At 44.0% G+C, this 20,244-nt stretch overlaps 1 protein-coding gene across 1 annotated transcript; it reads right to left on the bottom strand.

Moving 5' to 3' along the window:
• Positions 1-3,551: 3,551 nt before the first annotated feature.
• Positions 3,552-7,456, bottom strand: NHLH2 (nescient helix-loop-helix 2). The gene is made up of 2 exons (XM_050962486.1): positions 6,654-7,456; positions 3,552-4,061 (listed from the first exon to the last, which is right to left on the bottom strand). Exon 2 carries the CDS (start codon positions 4,036-4,038, stop codon positions 3,631-3,633), a length of 408 nt encoding a protein of 135 aa, XP_050818443.1. The 5' UTR covers positions 4,039-4,061; positions 6,654-7,456; the 3' UTR covers positions 3,552-3,630.
• Positions 7,457-20,244: the final 12,788 nt, after the last annotated feature.

Below are 20,244 nucleotides of genomic sequence, written 5' to 3'. Positions count from 1 at the left end.
AGTGCAACATTAAGGTTACAGGTTTAAATATTAAAAAGTCAGCAATATTCATTTTAAGTTTGCACTCTGCCTGCTGGTGGGGTTGCACAAAATGATATAGTCCTTAACATGTGATCACATCCTGTAAGTCAAATAATAATACATTTTGCTACTAACTTAGGTACAGTGTATCCAAGATCACCTATGAGCTGAGGATGGTATCTGTCTCATAACGCATAAGCACAAGGAGGTAGAATTAAGGTTGTTTATTTGATCTTCATTTTGGCATTTCCTGGCTTTTGCATGCTTAACCATGCAGACTTTACATTGCACTAACTTTGTTTCTTGTGTTTATTTCCTCAGCGATGATGATTTTTATTTTTAAGAAAAAGAAAGAAGTGGGGAACAAAAGACTTAGTTGTTTATAATTAACTGGCATCAGCCATCAGATGACAACTGGAATTTGCCAATGTCAGTAGAAAAAGTCACACTTAGGATTTGATCCTGTTACTACCCCTCACCCCTCATTGACTTCAGTTAAAGCAGAAACTGGTCCACTTAGAGGCACCAGTCAGCCAAGGATTGATTTCTGTATGTTAGTACCGCAGCCTATTTACACTGGTGGGCTTACTACTGGTTTACACCTGTGTAACTGAGAGTAGAATCTGGCCCTAATGTGCATTTCCACACTTGTATACTGACCTTGTAAGTATGTGTGAATTAAGGCAGTGCCAGGGCTTGCTGAATGTAAATGTTCATAACTTCAAATCTGCTCAGTCAGTTGTTATCACACTTGGCATAATGTATAAATCTCTGTTTGGTCTACATGAAAGATTTGAAGAAAACTGGAGCACAAGTTTTAAAATTACATGATCATTTAAAGTTGTAACATTCTGAAAAGGGTGCAGCTGGCTGCTGTATCTGTATATGCTGCACAGTGCGTATGAAAATATGCACCTTTAGAGTTATCTTCTACTGTACCTTCTCAGTGTACAGTTTTTCAGCTGGTCAGGACTGTGGCTAATCAAATCTTTTTTTTTCTTTTTTCAAACTAAGCAAAGCCTCTATTCATCAGTGAAGATTGTGGGCCTGATGATGGACATCATTACTACGGTGAAGGTTAAAGATGTGTCCTATAGTCAATGGGACTACTCATAGCGTAAAGCACTGTAGGTAAATTCACCCCATGCAGAGGAGCCAGACAAGAGCTTAATTGTCAGTGAAGTGGTGCTTAGGCCTTGTCTGGTCCTCTGCACGGTGTGATTTTCACCCTGGTAATATACCTTTACAGAATCAGGTCTACATTAATGCCACGTTTCAAATGTCAGCCATTTTAGCTGTAGCCCTGTCCAAATAAGTGGGGTTGGAGTTTTTATAAACAAGAAAAGTCTATTTTTATTTCATGGAACCCAAATCAGAAGTGGGAGAAGGGATTTTAATTAAACTTAAACTAAACATCTCTCATTCAGACAGGGACAAAGCATGTGAAATGCCAGCCTCATAGATGAATGCGTCAGAAACAATTTGTAAAAACAGGTGGTTTTAAAGGTTTGATTTGACTTCACAGCCTGAACTTTAAAGTGTGCTTCCAGATGCCCAGTGGAATGAGCAGGGGATGAAAGAAATGTCCTGCAGCTCATACACAGGCCCCGATCCTGCAACTGAATCTGTTGAGCCCAGTTGTAGGATCAGGACCTTATTTGAGGGATTTCTTTATTATCAGATAAATTATTATCTTTAGTATCAGACACAAACTGTCCCTTTTTGTGCAACCTGTTGAGACTCTTTCATAGATAACTTCAGAAGATCTCATGCAAATACTGGCTTTGCATCCTTTCTAATTTCCACCTTTGGAAAAAACAAAGAAAAATAATTAGGAAAAACCAGCTTTATTTGATACTTTTATTTATATGCAAAACAGCGCACCATTCATGAGAGATATGAAAAAAGCGTCAGATAGAAACCAGATTTATCTATTTTCACTACAAAATATTGCATTATATAAAGCAACAGAGACACACAAAAAAACCCTGAAAAAGGTTAAAATCTTTGGATCGCAGACTTCTTTTTCTTTTTCTGTCTCTAAAATGCGCTCCTTGTTTTGAGAGATTCACAGCAGAGAACATGAAACATTTTCAGGTTATAGAATTTTTTTGGTTGTTACAAAGGAAAGTAGTCCTGGATATTTTTTTTATTTTTATTTTTATTTTTTAGGAAAAAAGCCATTTCCTAAAAAAATACCACACACATACATACACACGCACGCGCACACACACACGCGCACACACAGACAAAAAACTACTTCCCTTATAAACTGTTTGCAAAGTACTTTTCAGACATAACTATAGTTCAGAATAACAACAAGTATTTGGAAAAAAAAACCCTACAGAAGTGCTAGTGTTGATCTCACACAAAAAAGAAAAATCGTTCAAGAACAAATGTCTTAATATATAAAATATACTTAGAAACAGGGCGGAAGGGAAGGTTGTCATATACAAGTGCAATATAATTGGAGCAAAAAACAAATAACCACTGTATTGATCCCAACAAACACTTGAAAAGTTAGACATAATATTCCACAGGAGAAAGTGTAAACACTCGACTATATAAACCAATTGGCACAAAGTATCCAAAGTAAAATTGCCACCACTCAGAAAAATAAATAGGTCTTGAAAAAAATAAATTGTCTACTCCTTCTAACTTAAATAAAAAATAGTTATTTTTAACTGCACCCATGGGTCACATGTTTAAGGTCACAAGTAGATGTTTTTGGATATATAAAGGGGCACTTGACAGCCTGAAAAACAATCTGATTTTACATTTTCCTTCTTAAACCTGGACTTTCTATATTTGTGTCACCAAACTGCTCTTCCATCTTGCGGTATAGATGGGAAATGATTTTTTAAAAGAAAACCTTGCAAAATATTCAGTATATTTTTATAACCCCCCAGAAGACTTTGGAAATGCATCTGCCCTTTCGCTTTTTATGTTCTTTATAGCTTCCTTTTACCTTCTGAGTCGTTAATGTCCTCATTCAGCAAAGCACTTAAGCTTGCAGAACTTAGGCCAGTTTTAAAGTCCCCTTGACCTGGCAAGTGCTTTGCTGAATTGGAGGCTAATTGTAAAAGTTCTCCTGTGAAAAACAAACTCGTCTCTTGCATTTTGTGTAGGGCACCGTGCGATTTTCATGGACAAAAAATAAAAAAAAGTCTCTAATTTCGGAGCTTTTGTCCCCTAAAGTCATCACAGCTCTGAGCTCTCCTTCGGTAAGAAAGGGAGGATAATGAAATGTTACCTGCGAAGTCTGGAGTGATTTCCAAAGGAGCTAGCCCTGCAGGAGACAGCGAGTTGGTCTATTGATATGAATGATCTTGGCTGGTTATCACGCCCTACAGTTGTCTTGGAAAACGCAGATGCATCTGCAATGTCTGACCCGAAGGACTCTGGAACCCCCCAAAGCTGACCCCAAAGATTCAGGTACACCTCTGGGTCTGCCAGGAAGGGCCCAAAGGGCCCCCAGGATGCCCCCTCCTATCCACAGGTGGAATATGTTGCAAGTGTCTCCCCTTGTCAGTATCATCTCCCGGCAGTGCGCGTCGCCTCCTTCCCCTCCATCAGTGCTTCCGCGGTCCCTCTCTCGCGGCCCAGCCCCTACACGTCCAGCACGTGGTTGAGATAGGAGATGTAGCATATGGCCAGGCGCAGGATCTCGATCTTGGAGAGTTTTTTGTCCGGGGGCAGAGTGGGCAGCAGTTTGCGCAGTTCGGCAAAGGCCAGGTTGAACGCTTCCACCCGGATCCGCTCACGGGTGGCGTGGGCCGAGCGGTACTTGGCCGTGGCCCTCCTCCGGCGCCGCTTCTCCTCGCGGGTCAGCTGCTGGGTGTGCAGGGCCGCCCGGCCGCCCCCTTTGCCCTCCCCGCCGCCCTCCTCCACCGGCTCCGGGTCCGAGACGCAGCAGCCCAGCAGCCCCTTGGCGTCGGGCCCCGCCAGGGACTCCGGGTCCGATGGAGCCGAGGAGGGGTGATCGGAATCCGCCGCTTGGTCCGGGCTGAGCATCATTTTGGTGGGGTGGGGAAATGACCCTTCAGTGACACGGACAGGGGAAGGGAAGGAGGAAGGCACAAAACAGAAAAGTCCACACTGTTACTGTGCAAGCCGACCGGCAAAGCCCCATTCCCCGACCCAGTCCCGCCCCGCTCGCGGAGCTCACCAGTCAATACCAATCCGGGCTGGAATGACACTCCCTGGCCTTGAAAATGCCAGGGACGGTGCCCCTCCGCTATGGGGAGAGCAAGCCGGTGATCGCCTCCTAGGTCAGGACACAGGGCCGCATCGTGCTCCTGACACGCGCTGGTGTAACCCTGCTGGAGTCGATCTAGCCAAGGCAAGGGAGTGACTCCAGACTGACACCGTTGCAAGGGAGAACAATTTGGCCCAAGGAGAGACACCCCATCAAACCAGGAGACCTGCTATAGATAGAGCCTGTTGATAACAACGAGACAACAATGTGTTTGGGCACAAAGGCAGGTTGGGTATAAGCAGACTAGACTGCGGTTTGTTTCTGCTCTCACTTGTGTCAGTTTTAGCTTTGTGTCATTGACTTCAGGGGAGTTACTCCGGAGTAGAACCATGCCCTCTAGCCTCTGATTATATCTCCCTTTACCTGGCTTTGAAAAACATTACATAATTATAATAAATAATTATAAATATTAATTACTTAATAATAATTACCAATGTCCTTCTCCGTGCCTGAGCCACCTCCCTACTTCTCCCAAGGGTTTGTAAATCCCAACTAACTGGTTCTGAACAAAACAACTCCCATCTTGGTAAAATAGGAACGATACAAAAGATAAACGTTATATCTTTCCTAGGTTATAACAGGGAGATTTCTAGAGAGGAAGCTCAAATCCATTTTTTTATTAAGTGGAAAGGGTTACTGCCAGTGATCACAGGAATAATAATAACAACAATAAACCATACTGTATAATTTACAATCTAACAGCTGTCAACAGCGTTTACAGAATATTCTTCCTCTGATCATTTTCCTCTTTGTTTGCTTGTGGAAACAGGCCCAGGGAGCAATAACAAAACAAAATAATAATAAAACAATAATTCAGCTCCAAATATTAAATAGCTTTTTCATTTCTAAATACAATATTTCCCCTCTGCCAATGGCCTGTTAAACTTTTTTTTCTTAACAGGGAAATGGAATCCAATCTGGATTTGATGGCTTAAAATAGAAAGAAATATAACTCAAGACTCCTTAACCACAACAAGGCCGGTGTGGAAGTATGGGGGAGATACACTCAGACCTATAGGATCTAATGTATCTCCTCTATTCTATTCTTCCTACAATGCGGGGCTGCTTTCTCATGCTAATTTTCTTGAATCTATAGCGTCGGAGTAACTGATTGGATGGGGATATTTCTGGGTTCCAGGTTATTAACACGTTTTTAAAAAAAAAAAAAACTTTCACATTTCTTTTCATTCCCTCTCTCCCTCCTTCTAAAATATATAAATAAATGAATGAATTTAGACGTGCCTTTCAAAAGAAAATTGAATCGTATCTTCTTGCAGCTTCACAGAACACCATCTGTCATGTAGACAGCATTACAAATCCAGGAACTCATATGGACATGCCGGCATGTAATAAAACAATACATCAGGCAACGAGAGAATAACCTTGGACACAAATGTAGCGTGGGGGAGGGAAGAGGAAATACTTTATCCTACCACAAAAATTAGGATTACGAAGTATTTCAATGTAAAGTTTGTGATCTTAATTACTGTGGGCATTTAATAATTTATTATTATTATTATTTATGTTATTATTTTATTTATTACTCAGAACGAGTTTGCAAAAAAATCTTCAAAACGAAAGACTGCGTGATTCAGAGCGCATTAAAAATTTGAAATAAAATAATCAGGATAATTAATAATAGAGGGTGAAGTGCCAGGTAAGCTTTCAGCCTGTTGGAAATGCTTTTCACACCGAGGAGCTTCGTTTGAGGGAAGGCTGAGTGGGAATTCGGAGTCTAAAATACAGATCTCTCTGTAGCTACTTGTTTTGTTACAGCACCTCCACACGGATTAAAAGTCTATCAATATGCCAGAGAATGTGTCAAGAAAACAAACAGTGGAGCTGCAGGAAGCTGTGTAGAGAGCAAAGGAAACAAACATGAAACAATTACAAAACAGAAAACCGGGGGAAAGGAAAACAGCGCTATGTCTTCATTTAGAAGAGACTCGGAGATCACTAGAACGTTTCGAATTGCTTATTGCCATTTTAAAATGCTGATTATTTTACTAATGAGGTTCTGAAAGCAAGAATACAAAACAAAATAGCAAGCCACTACGCAGGTTAAATATCAGAGCTCTTCTGAAAAATATTAATAGCGCCTTGCAGCTGAGAGGTTGATTGGAAAGAAGGGATAGATAAATAGCTTTAGAAATGTACAGCGTGGCAACATATAAAACGGGGAATTACAGCGTTAGTTATAGGAGAAAGTTGCTATAAGGTTTGTCCATACAGCGTGTTGAATTCCCTTTCTTTACGATTTGGGTTGATCTCAAACAATATCCAGCGTCTATGTTGGCAATCCGAACAAAGAGAGATTTGAAATAAAACGATTCCAATTTCACCTGCAAAAGAATAGTAGTTCAAGAGAGCTTACCTTGCCTGAGTCTTTGCAACAGTCTTCCTTAAAGCCCCCTGTCCCCCACCCTGGTGCTTTTACAGTTCGAAACTCCAGGAGAGGAACATTAAAAAGAAAAACCAAAATCAGAATCAAAAATAAATTAAAAGCAGCGAGTTGTTCTATCTGAACTGGAAAAGGCAGATCGCATTCCTTGTGATGGCCTCGCAGGTCCAGAAATGGAAGATGTTATCTAATTTTTGGAGAGTATAAATAACAACGTAGGTAATTTAAGACTTATTAGAAATACATTTCCCCAGCAGAGTCTTTTTTTCTCCCAGAGATCTATAATATATCTGTAGCCGGTGTGTTTCGGGGCAGAGGGAGGGAATGTGTTGAAAAGTGCTGTTTTCCCCTTCTCTTCCTCCTCCCAGGTCTCGATAAATAACAAAAGAGATGCAGAGATAAACACGATCAAGATATTTCCCCCCTCTCCTTCCTAATAGCAGCACAATCGAGAAAGATGATAGTCGGGTTAAGATTTAATTTATGTTGTACTCCTTGGCTTACCCCTGTAAAGAGAAAATGATAGGCAGGTCCCTGATATGATCTGGCTCAGAAGTGAGATTGTTTGGTAGAGATAGGCTTTGTTCAGCTGATGTCTCTTCTAGTCCCAGGCACACAGTACTGTAAATCAGGAATAATGATGCTTCCCCTTCTTCTCTTTATGTATGTATTTATTTACTGGGGTAGAGGGAAATAAATGTTTAGTTTTCTTCCAGTCCTTGAAGATCAGATTTTAAATATATGTCGTATCCTTCTGTCCCAACTCCTTCTTTATCTCTTTTATTTATAAATATATATATAAACCATTGCCAGTGGCTTGGAAATGCTGCAAGAGATGATGTTGGTGAAAAAGTGCAAGTCCCCCTTGTAGTGACAGCGAAGCAAAGAAAAGCTGGGAAAGATGACAGAAGGAGGGAAACAGAGAGATGCTGTGGATTCTCTCCTGGTACCAAAGGGTTGAGCCTGGAGATGGAGGAAGAGATAAAGGCATAGGGAAAGAGGGATGGCATTCCCCCCCCCTCCTTAAATTGATATTTAATGGGAAATCCTATTGGACAGAAACCTGGACACGAGTCGCTTAATTGGACTTGACATCTGTCACAGTGTGGGAGTTTTCACAGCCCAAATATTTTCAGCAGAGCAGATTCTCACTGAATCCGTGCCACAAATTATAACAGTTGAAAGCAGCCCATGCTAGAAACCTTAGCCTCTGGATATGCAGGCTCTGGCCATGTTTACTCCCTCGCTCCCAAAATATTGGCTACCCACTCATCTAGAAAAACACCACTGGCATTTTGCATGGAAGTTAATAAAGAAGCGTTAGACACCAATCTGCACCATATACATTATACACTAAGCTCACTGAGACTCCTCAGCCTGTTCTCCAGCACATCTCTTTAGTGCTAGCCCAAATGTCCAATACACCTGGAGGCGCACCTAGCCTGGCTGGAGTGGGGGAGGAAGGGGCATGGTGGCCCCAGGGTTGTTCAACAAAGCAGCTAATAGCCTGGGACAGCGGTTTGCAACCTTTTTTCATTTGCGGAGCCCTGAACAATTTCGAATGGAGGTGAGGACCCCTGGCACACAGATGTAGTGTGCAGCCCCCCAGGGATCTGCAGACCAGAGGTTGAAAACCACTGGTCTGGGAGTACACTTAGCTCCCCAGCCAGGCGAGACAATGGGATGCAGGGCGCAGGGCTCTATGCTGGGCCAACAGTTTTCTTTTGGCATTGAAATGAGCCACAACTTGGTTTTAGAGAGGTGCATGGCATTGCCTGGCACCAGGGAAGACCCCCCCACAGCAGTACCCCAGGTACATTTTCTACTGCCAGCATCTTGGGATGAATCTATTGCCAAGAAGCATTTCTCTAGTGAGAAGGGGAAGGCTCTGTGATCGTGGAGCCAGACCTTCTGAAGTCTGCCCTGTCTCTGCTGTTGACTGGGTGGGTGGCCTTGGGCAAAGCACTTCCCCTCTCTGGCCTGGGGATTCTGTAATTGTGCAAGGGGGAGACTGTTGCATGGGGGTGTTGAGGGCCCCAAGTAGTAATGCACTTGCCCAATACCCTGGGATTAATTCAGGACCCATGTAAAGTTCTTTGAGATCTTGCATGGAGGACACCGGCACAAGGCAAAGCCTCAGTAAAGGTTTTTAAATAATAATAACATTATGTTGACTGGGACTGAATAATATGCCTGCTCTGTGAGGTTTCTAAGAATAAGAAATAGTCCTACAATAAATGCAGTGCCTCAGACACCGTGGGTGTACATTGGCACAGAGCCATTCCAGTCAATGTGGGAGGACATCTCTGCAAGGTGCATCCTTTGGAAAGGGGCATTGCTCCCTGTGATGGAGTGGACTGGGTCCGGAAGCCCCCTGCTGGAGGCCTTGCAGCCCTGCCTCACCCCACCCCACCAAAGGGCAGAAGAAAGATCCTCCAAGCTGCCTAGAGCGGCTATGTGAGAAGCAGCCAATCAGGGCCCAGCAGGCTAGTATAAGAGGAGCTGCAGGGCTAGCATGAGTTTAGTTCCTTGTTAGAGCTAGAGGAGAATGGATGGTGTTGCTGGGATCCCATCAGGACAAGGCCTTGAGACAAGTGTGAAGAATGAACAGAGGATGTGAGGAAGTGGTTCTGGGAATTGTAGAAGTGATACAGTTTATTTAAAGGGATGTGGTGGTCTGCTGGACTGGTTAAGGAGTGAGCTCAGAAATAGAGCTGCAGATAGAGATATTACTGAGGGCTTTGAGATAGGCCTGGTTGCACTTGTGTCCTGGAAGGGGTTTGATTGTGGTTAAAATAAGAATGGCTATATTGGGTCAGACCAAAGGTCCATCCAACCCAGTATCTTGTCTACCAACACTGGCCAAAGCCAGGTGTCCCAGAGGGAGTGAACCTAACAGGTAATGATCAAGTGATCTCTCTCCTGCCATCCATCTCTGCCCTCTGACAAACAGAGGCTAGGGACACCATTCCTTACCCATCCTTGCTAATAGCCATTAATGGACTTAACCTCCATGAATTTATCTAGTTCTCTTTTAAACACTGTTATAGTCTTAGCCTTCACAACCTCCTCAGGCAAAGAGTTCCACAGGTCAACTGTGCGCTGCATGAAGAAGAACTTCCTTTTATTTGTTTTAAACCTGCTGCCTATTAATTTCAGTTGGTGGCCCCTAGTTCTTAAATTATGGGAACAAGTAAATAACTTTTCCTTATTCACTTTGTCCACACCACTCATGATATTATATACCTCTATCATATCCCCCCTTAGTCTCCTCTTTTCCAAGCTGAAAAGTCCTAGCTTCTTTAATCTCTCCTCATATGGGACCTGTTCCAACCCCTAATCATTTTAGCTTCCCTTCTCTGAACCTTTTCTAATGCCAGTATATCTTTTTTGAGATGAGGAGACCACATCTGTACGAAGTAGTCAAGATGTGGGCATACCATGGATTTATATAAGGGAAATAAGATATTCCCCATCTTATTCTCTATCCCTTTCTTAATGATTCCTAACATCCTGTTTGCTTTTTTGACTGCCGCTGCACACTGCGTGGACATCTTCAGAGAACTATCCATGATAACTCCAAGATCTTTCCTGATTAGTTATAGCTAAATTAGCCCCCATCATATTGTACGTATAGTTGGGGTTATTTTTTCCAATGTGCATTACTTTACATTTATCCACATTAAAATTCATTTGCCATTTTGTTGTCCAATCGCTTAATTTTGTGAGATTTTTGAAATTCTTCAGTCTGCTTTGGTCTTAACTATCTTGAGCAGGTTAGTATCATCTGCAAACTTTGCCACCTCACTGTTTACCCCTTTCTCCAGATCATTTTTGAATAAGTTGAATAGGATTGGTCCTAGGACTGACCCTTGGGGAACACCACTATTTATCCCTCTCCATTCTGAAAATTTATCATTTATTCCTACCCTTTGTTCTGTCTTTTTAACCAGCTCTCAATCCATGAAAGGATCTTCCTTCTTATGCGAGGACAACTTAATTTAGGTAAGACCCTTTGGTGAGGGACCTTGTCAAAGGCTTTCTGGAAATCTAAGTACACTATGTCTACTGGATCCCCCTTCTCCACATGTTTGACCCCTTCAAAGAACTCTAATAGATCAGTAAGACATGATTTCTCTTTACAGAAACCATGTTGATTTTTGCCCAACAATTTATGTTGTTCTATGTGTCTGACAATTTTATTCTTATTGTTTCAACTAATTTGACCAGTACTGACGTTAGACTTACCGGTTTGTGATTGCTGGGATCGCCTCTAGAGCCCATTTTAAATATTGGCGTTACATTAGCTATCTTCCAGTCACTGGTACAGAAGCTGATTTAAAGGACAGGTTACAAACCATACTTAATAATTCTGTAATTTCACATTTGAGTTCTTTCAGAACTCTTGGGTGAATGCCATCTGGTCTTGGTGACTTGTTACTGTTAAATTTATTAATTAATTCCAAAGGTTCCTCTAGCGACACTTCAGTCTGACAATTCCTCAGATTTGTCACCTACAAAGGACAGCTCAGGTTTGGGAATTTCCCAAACATCCTCAGCCGTGAAGACTGAAGCAAAGAATTCATTTAGTTTCTCCTCAATGACTTTATCATCTTTAAGTGCTCCTTTTTCATCTTGATCATCCAGGGGCCCCACTGGTGGTTTAGCAGGCTTCCTGCTTCTGATTTACTTAAAACATTTTATCACCTCTTGTTTTTGGCTAGCTGTTCTTCAAACTCCTTTTTGGCTTTTCTTACTATGTTTGTACACTTAATTTGGCAGTGTTTATGCTCCTTTCTATTTACATCACTAGGATTTGACTTCCACTTTTTAAAAGATGCCTTTATCTCTCACTGCTTCTTTTTGTTTGTTTATCTCATGTACTAACTGTGTGACTTGGCTGGAACACTGAGTCACTGAAGACTCACCACAATCTAAGAGACAAGAGGCATGTGCACTGAGACAGGGGAACTTGTGGGAGGTGAGTGCACCCCATTACACTCCCTCTCCCATATTGAGTCATGAGGTATCAGCAGGCAGCCAGGGTCTTCTGTTTTGGTGCTCTGACTGTCCATAACAGCTCTGAATTCTTGGAGCTTCTCTTTGGCCTCACAGTTCCAATGGAGCCACATTGCTAGAACCCCCTGGTGGTGGCTGCCCTTAAAGGGAAATCCTCACTCTAGAAGAGAGGCTGCAGAAATGCAATATAGCCTCTGGCTGGGTATCTCTAAAATGTATGTCCCTTGATCCTGACCCACTCACTCACAGGCGCTGACTTTTGTTTTTGCCGGTGGATGCTCCTCTCTGCCCCCTCCCTTCTGTGTGACGGGTGGCCAGGGCCTTGGGGGAGGAGGCTGGACAGGGCTTTAGGGTGGAGTACAGGTGGGACAGGGCCACAGTCCAGGCACTGGGGCCCACAAAAGATTAATCTGTCCTTGTGGGTGCTGGGCACTCACTATTTTTTTGGGTGGATACTTGGACCCTGGAGTACCCACAGAGTTGACACCTGTACATTCACTCCTTTCTTGGCCCTCTAATTGCCAATCTCACCACACAGAACCTTGGGTCTATGGACAGCCCTCTGCAGAATCTGAGGAAAGGCAAAACTGTTGCTGTGAAGACCATTTTCTTCATATGCAGAAGAGATACCTGTACAGATCTCAGGGCCATGGTTGAGCTCCAAAATATTAGGACTGGATCATCCTTTTTGCATCTGCAAGCAGAGAGAACCAACATTCTCCCTCAGGAGGGCATGGAACTGTGTAGCTGCATCTATGTAGTAACATTCCCCCATTCCTCACAGCTTGCAGATGCTCCTCCACAGGGGCTCTGTAAAGATCAGGCTCCACATGTGTGGACGATCCAAGGTTACTCTCCATGGCTTTGCCTCCTTCCAATGCAGCCAGACGTCCCAGTGCACATTAATGCAGATCCAATCACGTATTCCTGTTTGCCCCAGGGATTTGGAGGGTGGCATAGTGTGGCCAGTCCTTTCTCCCCAGATCACATACCCTACCTATCCTCTGCTCACCTGTTATCTGGCTCCTCCTGCCCAGGGACTTCTAATGGGAGGAGAAGAGCACATGCTGTGGAGGCAGCTTTCCCAAACTACAGTTCCTTCCTGGCTAAGATCTGGGAGGAGGGGAGGTTGCATTGCTGTGTTCGTGGAAATGTGGGGGAGTCCCTATAACCTGGAGAAGGGGACAACAGAGAAGGAAGCAGGAGGCAGGTGGTTTTCACAGGCTAGGTCCATGAAGCTAGCCACTTGCACAGTGCATCCATTGTGGAAGTGCTGATCTTTGATGCTGACACTGTCACTTCAAAATAGGTTTTATTTTAAATTTTTTCCTTTTCCTTAATTTGGTGCAGGAGGGTGGCTCAGCCACTTCATCACATGGGTCACTCAGCTAGCAGACAAATTCTGACTCCACATAAAATACTGTTTATTACTATTTGATTACACCCTCAATATATCCTCCTCCATAACAAAATCCAGAGAGCCCCGCTCCATGGAGATTATAGACTAACAGTCCAGTCGTGCAGCTCCTAACCCAACTGAACAGCCCCACCTGAAGTCAGTGAAACTCGTCACATCAGTAAGGGCTGAATGGTCTGACCCCAGGTATTTTCAGATTTAAGGAATTGGACCAATCCTATTGGAGGCTAAAGTTCTGCTTATTCTCAGAACAGATACAGCAGCAAGGCAAGCTTCCCTTCCACGCACCCTGGCAATGTACCTTGCTCCTGCCATGCAAGAAGCCAGTTCTAGAAATGGATGGGGAATCTTGGTGACCCATCACTCCTTGACCTTTCTGCCAAGGTGGCAAACATGGGTACCAATTTTAGGACTATTTATGATGGCATGTTTTGTAACACTTTTCTACAGGGAAATGGGCTGATAGCCAACAACACGTTCACTTTTTATTTGTTTCATTTGCTTAGTTGTGTTTTTGCTTTAGATTCTGTGTGCCCATCAATCTCTGGGGGCAACAGCAGTATTAATACCCTTCTTAAAAAAAGACATTGGGATAGAGTGACAAGGTGGGAGAGAATATATTTTATTGGCTCCACTTCTGTTGGTGAGAAAGAGATGCTTTTGAGTTTACACAGAGCTCTCTTTCAGGTTTGGGAAAGGTACTCCCAGCATCACAGCTAAATGTAAGGTGGAACAGATTGTTTAGCATAAGTAGCTAGCACATATTGTAAGGGACCATTCAAGGTTGTGTGGCCTGTTAACACTGCTCCAGTCATAACATGAAAACAGGGAGTTAGTAGGTCACAGGTTGTTGTAATGAGCCATAAATCCATTATCTTGATTGAGACCATGATTTTTAGTGTCTAGCAAAGTTGAGAATTTAAGCTCCCAGGCTTGTCTTTTGAAGGTTTTGGGAACGTTTCCTTTGAGGATGAGGACTGATAAGTCAGATGCAGAGTGGTTGCTTTGTGAAAAGTGTTCAACCACAGGTGATAGCGTGTTTTTGTCTTATCATTTTAGTCTTCATTCAAAAACACAATGATTGTTTGCTTTCACCCCCATAGTTGTTGGGGCATTTAGTGCACTGAAGAAGATACACCATATGTTGTGATAGGCATGTGTGGGCAGTAGTTTCCCCAGGAATTGAAATGTGGGGGCGGTGTTTGAATTTACGGGGTGTGTGTGTCAGGGCCGATGATGGGTGAGACTGAAGGTAAAGGTGGACTGTCTGGCACCATAGTAAAAATTGAAAAATGTTTCATGACCATTTTATTAGATTTAGCTCATGTTTTGAAATCATCACACAACTTTAAGTTGGCTACTCAAGCCTTCTATGAAGCACGACGTCTACATCCTTCTTGGTTTCTTGTTATAATTTTGCACAACTCTTTAATGAACTTCTTGAATGCAACACGTTCATCTTTGGTAGCTTCTCATGTGTCCGGTATGTCCATTCCTTCAATTGATATGCTCATTAGTTCATTCACATGATCAGGCAGAAGGCCACTTCTTTCAGAACACAAAATTCTATTCAATGATGAAAAAGAACACTCAGCTGTAGCTGTTGTGACTGGGAGTAGCAAGAGATGATTTCCTACTTCTTTCATCCCAGGAAACAGAACACAATGATCGGGTTGAGCCACTAGTGATGATAAAAAAAAGTTGAAGTCAAAAATCTTCATTCATTTGTCATATGATATTCCACTCTGTGTTCAAATTCTCTATTCTATCCTGATCACATGGCAGCCCCATTGTTGGTAGTGCCTCACTCCACTCAGCTCAGGGGTGGCTCTAGGCACCAGCAAAACAAGCACCTGCTTGGGGCAGCCCATTTGCAGGGGCGGCATGGGAGTGGAGAACCAACAGGGGACCCTGGGAGCTGTAGTTTCTTGGTTAGCTCCCTGCCTATAGAGTCAGCTCTGGAGCAGAGAAAGAACTACATTTACCAGCATTCCCTTGGCCACTACCAACAGGAAAGGAAGGAGGGGGACCTGATGCAGCAGGATGCTGTGAGTGGAGAGTTGCACTGTGAATGGTAGGGATACCATATTTTAACATTCAAAAAACAGGACACTCCACGGGGAGGGAAGCCCCACCCTGCCACCATCCACTCCCTCTGACTGCCCCCCACAGAAACCCCAACCCATCCAACCCTCCCTGCTCCCTGTCCCCTGATCACCCCCTCCTGGGACCCCTGCCCCTAACTGCCCCTTGGGACCCCACCCTATCTAAGCGCCGCTGGTCCTTGTCCCCTGATTGCCCCCTCCTGAGACCCCCCCCAACTTCCTCCCCTAGAACCCCACCCCCTACCTGTCCCTTGACAAACCCCTGGGACTCCCATGCCTATCCAACCGCTGCCTGTCCCCTGACTGCCCCTGAGAACCCCTGACACATCTAACCCCCTTTCTTCCTGCCCCTGACTGCCGTCCTGAACCTCCACCCCATCCAACCCCCCCGGTCCCTGTCCTTTGACTGCCCCCCCAGAACCTCTTACTCCTTCTCCACCCCCTCAGCCCCCTTACCGTGCCACTCAGACCAGCATGTCTGGCTCTGTGCAGCGCCAGACACGCTGCTGCATACATGCTGCCATGCTCCCCCGTGGAGCCCACAGCCCCCCTCCAACACACATACACCCAGCACCTGCCTTCCAGATTTGAACACCTCAAAATTCAGGAGTGCTCAAGCTCAGATTGGGCAGGTGTTACTTCATTTCTCCCAAATCAAATATACTGATCCACTGTAACTTGCTGTAGAAAAAGTAGGATAAAATTGAGCAAGAAATGCTTCCCGGTGGTTATTAGGACTGGAATTGCTATTTTCAACAGCCATTGCCTTGTTTGTTTGTTTGTTTAAAAGGAAGACAGTGATATTGCATTGGCAAATTCCCCATAGAAACAAAGAGTGGAACAAAAGAATAATAAAGGCACCTCAACTTTTCCTAATTTATGGAGGACAGTCTTATAATATGCATCCAGATATCCTCCAATCACACAAGCTGAAAATTGTTCCACTTTACTGCAGCTCTGTAACTATATGGGACCCAATCCTGTCTGTTTTTTGTGCACATCCAAAATTCCTGCTGAATGACCCACCCTAGGATCAAGTTACCAGTGACCCAGGGCTGGGGCAGAAGGAGGGTGCAGGTGGGGGGAGGGAGAGCCCAGAGCTGGGGCAGCAGGTGGGGGATGGGCCCAGGGCTGGGACGGGGGACAGCCAAATTTTTTTTGCTTGGGGCAGCAAAAAACCTGGAGCCGGCCCTGACTCAACTGTTGGTGTTTTATAGGACAGGGATCTGTAAAAGCTACGTAGAGGTTGAGCAGAATCTGGAAGTCTGTTGTAGGCCATGGCTACACTGGCGCTTTACAGCGCTGCAACTTTCGCGCTCAGGGGTGTGAAAAAACACCCCCCTGAGCACTGCAAGATACAGTGCTGTAAAGCCTCAGTGTAATCAGTTCCGCAGCGCTGAGAGCGCGGCTCCCAGTGCTGCAAGCTACACCCGTAAGGGATGTGGTTTACGTGCAGCGCTGGGAAAGCTCTCTCCCAGCGCTGGCGCTGCGACCACATTCACACTTCAAAGCGCTGCTGCAGCGCTGCCCTGGCAGCGCTTTGAAGTTTCAAGTATAGCCATACCCATAGATTTTTAAGAATCAAGACTAAGCACTTAGACCTGATTATCAGTGATTTCAGCTGCAGTGGTCACTTAACAAAACAAAAGACTATCTATGGAGCCTAATCAGCTCTGTCTTTAAACAGGGGAGAGGGACAGGTCCCCGCCCTCTCTCTCGATGCCCTCAACCAACACAGGCTAAGTACAGTTCTCCTGCCCTTTACTCATACAATAAAAACATTTAATTTTCTCCCCCGCACACACATTCAAGTAATTTGTAACCCAACCCCAGTCAAAATCTATCACTTGGGCAACCCAGCTCTGTTTGCTGGATACCTAGGTAGATTAAGTGTGACTGTAAATACAATCTGGTCTTGAAGCCTTTCCCCCCAGCCCCAGCTCATGACTAGCTGTCAGGGAGAGCTCATTTAGACTTTGCTTACAAATCATCATTTGAAATTATTAGGTTGGCCAACATCACCAAAATGAATGCACTGACATTGTCATAAAAAACAGCTGTATAAGGAAGCTAGTCTATGTTCATACTTTTCAGATCTATTATACTTTCAGATACACATATTTTTTATCAGACACTGTATATGCTTTTAAAGTGTATTAATGTTTCAATTTCAATTCAAATTTCCAAATAGTCACTAAATTGGCATTAACTAGTTCACAAAACTGGAGGCAGGTGTTGGGGAAGTTCAGGAGGGGTGTAGGGAAATCACTGTGTGTAGGATCCTTGGATCTTGAAAGGTTTGTTGTAGGGAGTGTTGATTATTGTAGCAGTAGAGATGTCTGCAGGTTTTGCATCTGTTCTGGCAGGGTCTGGTGCGGCTTTGAGCTAGTTTGTCCTGGTCTGAGGGAACTTGCTTCTGATTAGCTTGGCAAGGCTGGGGGGTTGTCTGAAGGCCAGAAAAGAGGGTTCAGGAAAGATTTCTTTCAGGATGGGGTTTCCATTGAGTATGGGTTGTACTTGTTTGATACCCTGTGTGGGTTCCAGTGTGAGATGGTAGATGACAACTAGGGGTGTGCAGTCAGAGGGGGTTTTATTTCTGTATTGAAGTGGGTTATCTTAGCCCATTCCATGATGTCTATCCAAATACCCCATCTCAGACAGGTGGTGAAAGGGTTCATGTGGGCCCAAGAGGCCCATTAACACACCTGGTTACAACCTGAGGGGGACTAGACCTAATTAAAGATGAAAGCCAGCTGGGTGGTACTATAAAGAGGAAAACTGGAGAGGGAAGAATTCTAAGTCATTTGCTTGGTAGTAGAGACCTGAGGGGAACCAGGCAAGGAGGAAGCTTGGAGTAGGGTGGTAAGGGAAGATGTCTGAAAGACCTAGGATTGAAGCAAGCTCCTATGGTTGACCCTGACACAAGGGAAGCAACCAGACCTCTGGGGAGAAGTCTTGGGAGGTGCTGATAATTACACAGATCCCAGGAAGGAGGTTGGGGAGGGGGGAAAGGCCTGAAAGTAGGAAGAAGTCTGTGGAGGCAGTGGCAAGGTATCTGATGGAGCAGACCTTGGCTGTTCATCCTAGGATCCCTGGACTCTGGAGATGATATCCCTATCTTATGGGTTTAGACCAGTGGCTCTCAACCTTTCCAGGCCACTGTATCCCTTTCAAGAGCCTGAGGGTATGTCTGTACTACCTGCCAGATCGGGGAGTAATGTTCAATGTATCGGGGATCGATTTATCGTGTCTTATCTGGATGCGATAAATTGATCTGTGAATCGACGCCCATACTCCACCTCAGCAGGAAGAGTAAGCAGAGTCAATGGGGGAGCTGCGGCAATCGACTCACCGCCATGAGGACAGCCAGGTAAGTCGAACTAAGATACTTTGACTTCAGCTACGCGAATAGCGTAGCTGAAGTTGCGTATCTTAGTTTGAAACATCCCCCCACCCCCTGCTAGTATAGCCCAGGCCTGATTTGTCTTGTGTATCGCCGAGTTACACCTCACTTAAACTACTTGCTTACACAATCAGACACAAAAATTCAGATGTATCACAGCACACTATTACTGAAAACTTGCTTCCTTTCTCCTTTCTACCATATAATAAAATAAATGGATTGGAATATAAATATTGTACTTGCATTTCAGTGTATATAGATCGTATAAACAAGTCATTGTATGAAATTTTAGTTTGTGCTGACTTTGATAGGGCTTTTTATGTAGCCTGTTATAAAACTAGGCAAATATCTAGAGGAGTTGATGTGCCCCCTGGAAGACCTCTGTGTGCATGTATCCCTGGTTGAGAACCACTGGTTTAGACCATGGATCCTCACCATAGTATCTGAACACCTTGCATGTACAATCAATAGAGCAGTGCCCAGAAAGTCTCTGTCACTTCTCCTTTCTTGAGGCCAAAACTCTGCTTGTTTTTTTTAAATTTGGAATTGTTAGACGTTGTTAGTTTAGTTCTTGCTGTTTAGGCTGATTGTGTATCTGTCTCTCTTGACATTTAAACACCTCCTTCCAGACTCCTTGTTCCAATCAGGAAAGAGAAATTTCTGTTCCATGGAAACTTTCAAGGTGTTGAATGATCATCCAGTCAGTTCTAGAAGTGACTGAAAACCAAGTGCCCTCTATTGATGATAATCGGACATGCCACTCCCAAGAGTTCATTTCTAGGGGCTGCTAGCTAGTAAGCCACTTGATCTCAACTGCTTGCCTAATCCATAATGAAGTTGTCTGCCTTAGAAGTCAAGAGCCAAAGCATATACAGTGGTATAGATCAAAACGAACATTATGAATCATACCCAGCAATTGACAGTGTAATCTACAGAGTACAGTTCTATGCTCCATTAGGCAAGCAGACTGCCATATTCTGCAATAGCAGAAGGTTCCAAATTGCCTTTAAGGTTAGCCAAATAAACTCACAATTCTTCCACGGCCACCCACAACAATTACATGGGAAAGTGCAATGCATGTGCATTGGGGATTCATAATCCCAAGCACTGTGGGAACACGTTTTGGCAAGGTGTAAGAAAATTCATTAAACAGAATGTTCTGTAGCACTCATTGAGAACAGGTGAGAGACAAAGGTGCCATCTGTGAAGTTGTTTTTTTGATGTGGACACCTGTCACACTGGGAACTGGATCCAGACTCAAGCTCATTTCACACAGGCCATCTGCAATCTCTTTCAGTATTACTGCCCTGAGTTATCTTTGAACTGGCAAATGTGAGGGTGCAGGGTATAACTGAGGGCAGAAATTTGCCTGTGGAAACTTCCTTGTGGATGATAAGGCAAAAGAATGAAAGAACCCAGCTTGACTCTCAGATTCCAGGTCAGCCATTAGAGAGGAAAAGGGGAAAAAAACTACCATCCAACCCACCAGTTTTTACTTGCACCATGAGCTAAACTGATCTGGACTAATGGAGAGATTGAATATGGAAACCCATAGTGCCACTTTTATGGCATCACTTTGTAAGAAAAGAGCCACATTTTAAGACTTTCCTCACCAACACA

The sequence above is a fragment of the Gopherus flavomarginatus genome, chromosome 1, assembly GCF_025201925.1.
Source record: "Gopherus flavomarginatus isolate rGopFla2 chromosome 1, rGopFla2.mat.asm, whole genome shotgun sequence".
NCBI classification, from domain to species: domain Eukaryota; kingdom Metazoa; phylum Chordata; order Testudines; family Testudinidae; genus Gopherus; species Gopherus flavomarginatus.
Note: the sequence above shows the minus strand (reverse complement) of the source record. Positions and strands in the feature narration are given on the sequence as shown.

Excerpts from the sequence above, each read along its gene's own strand:
- NHLH2 (XM_050962486.1), bottom strand. The coding sequence starts at position 4,038 with ATGATGCTCAGCCCGGACCAAGCGGCGGATTCCGATCACCCCTCCTCG.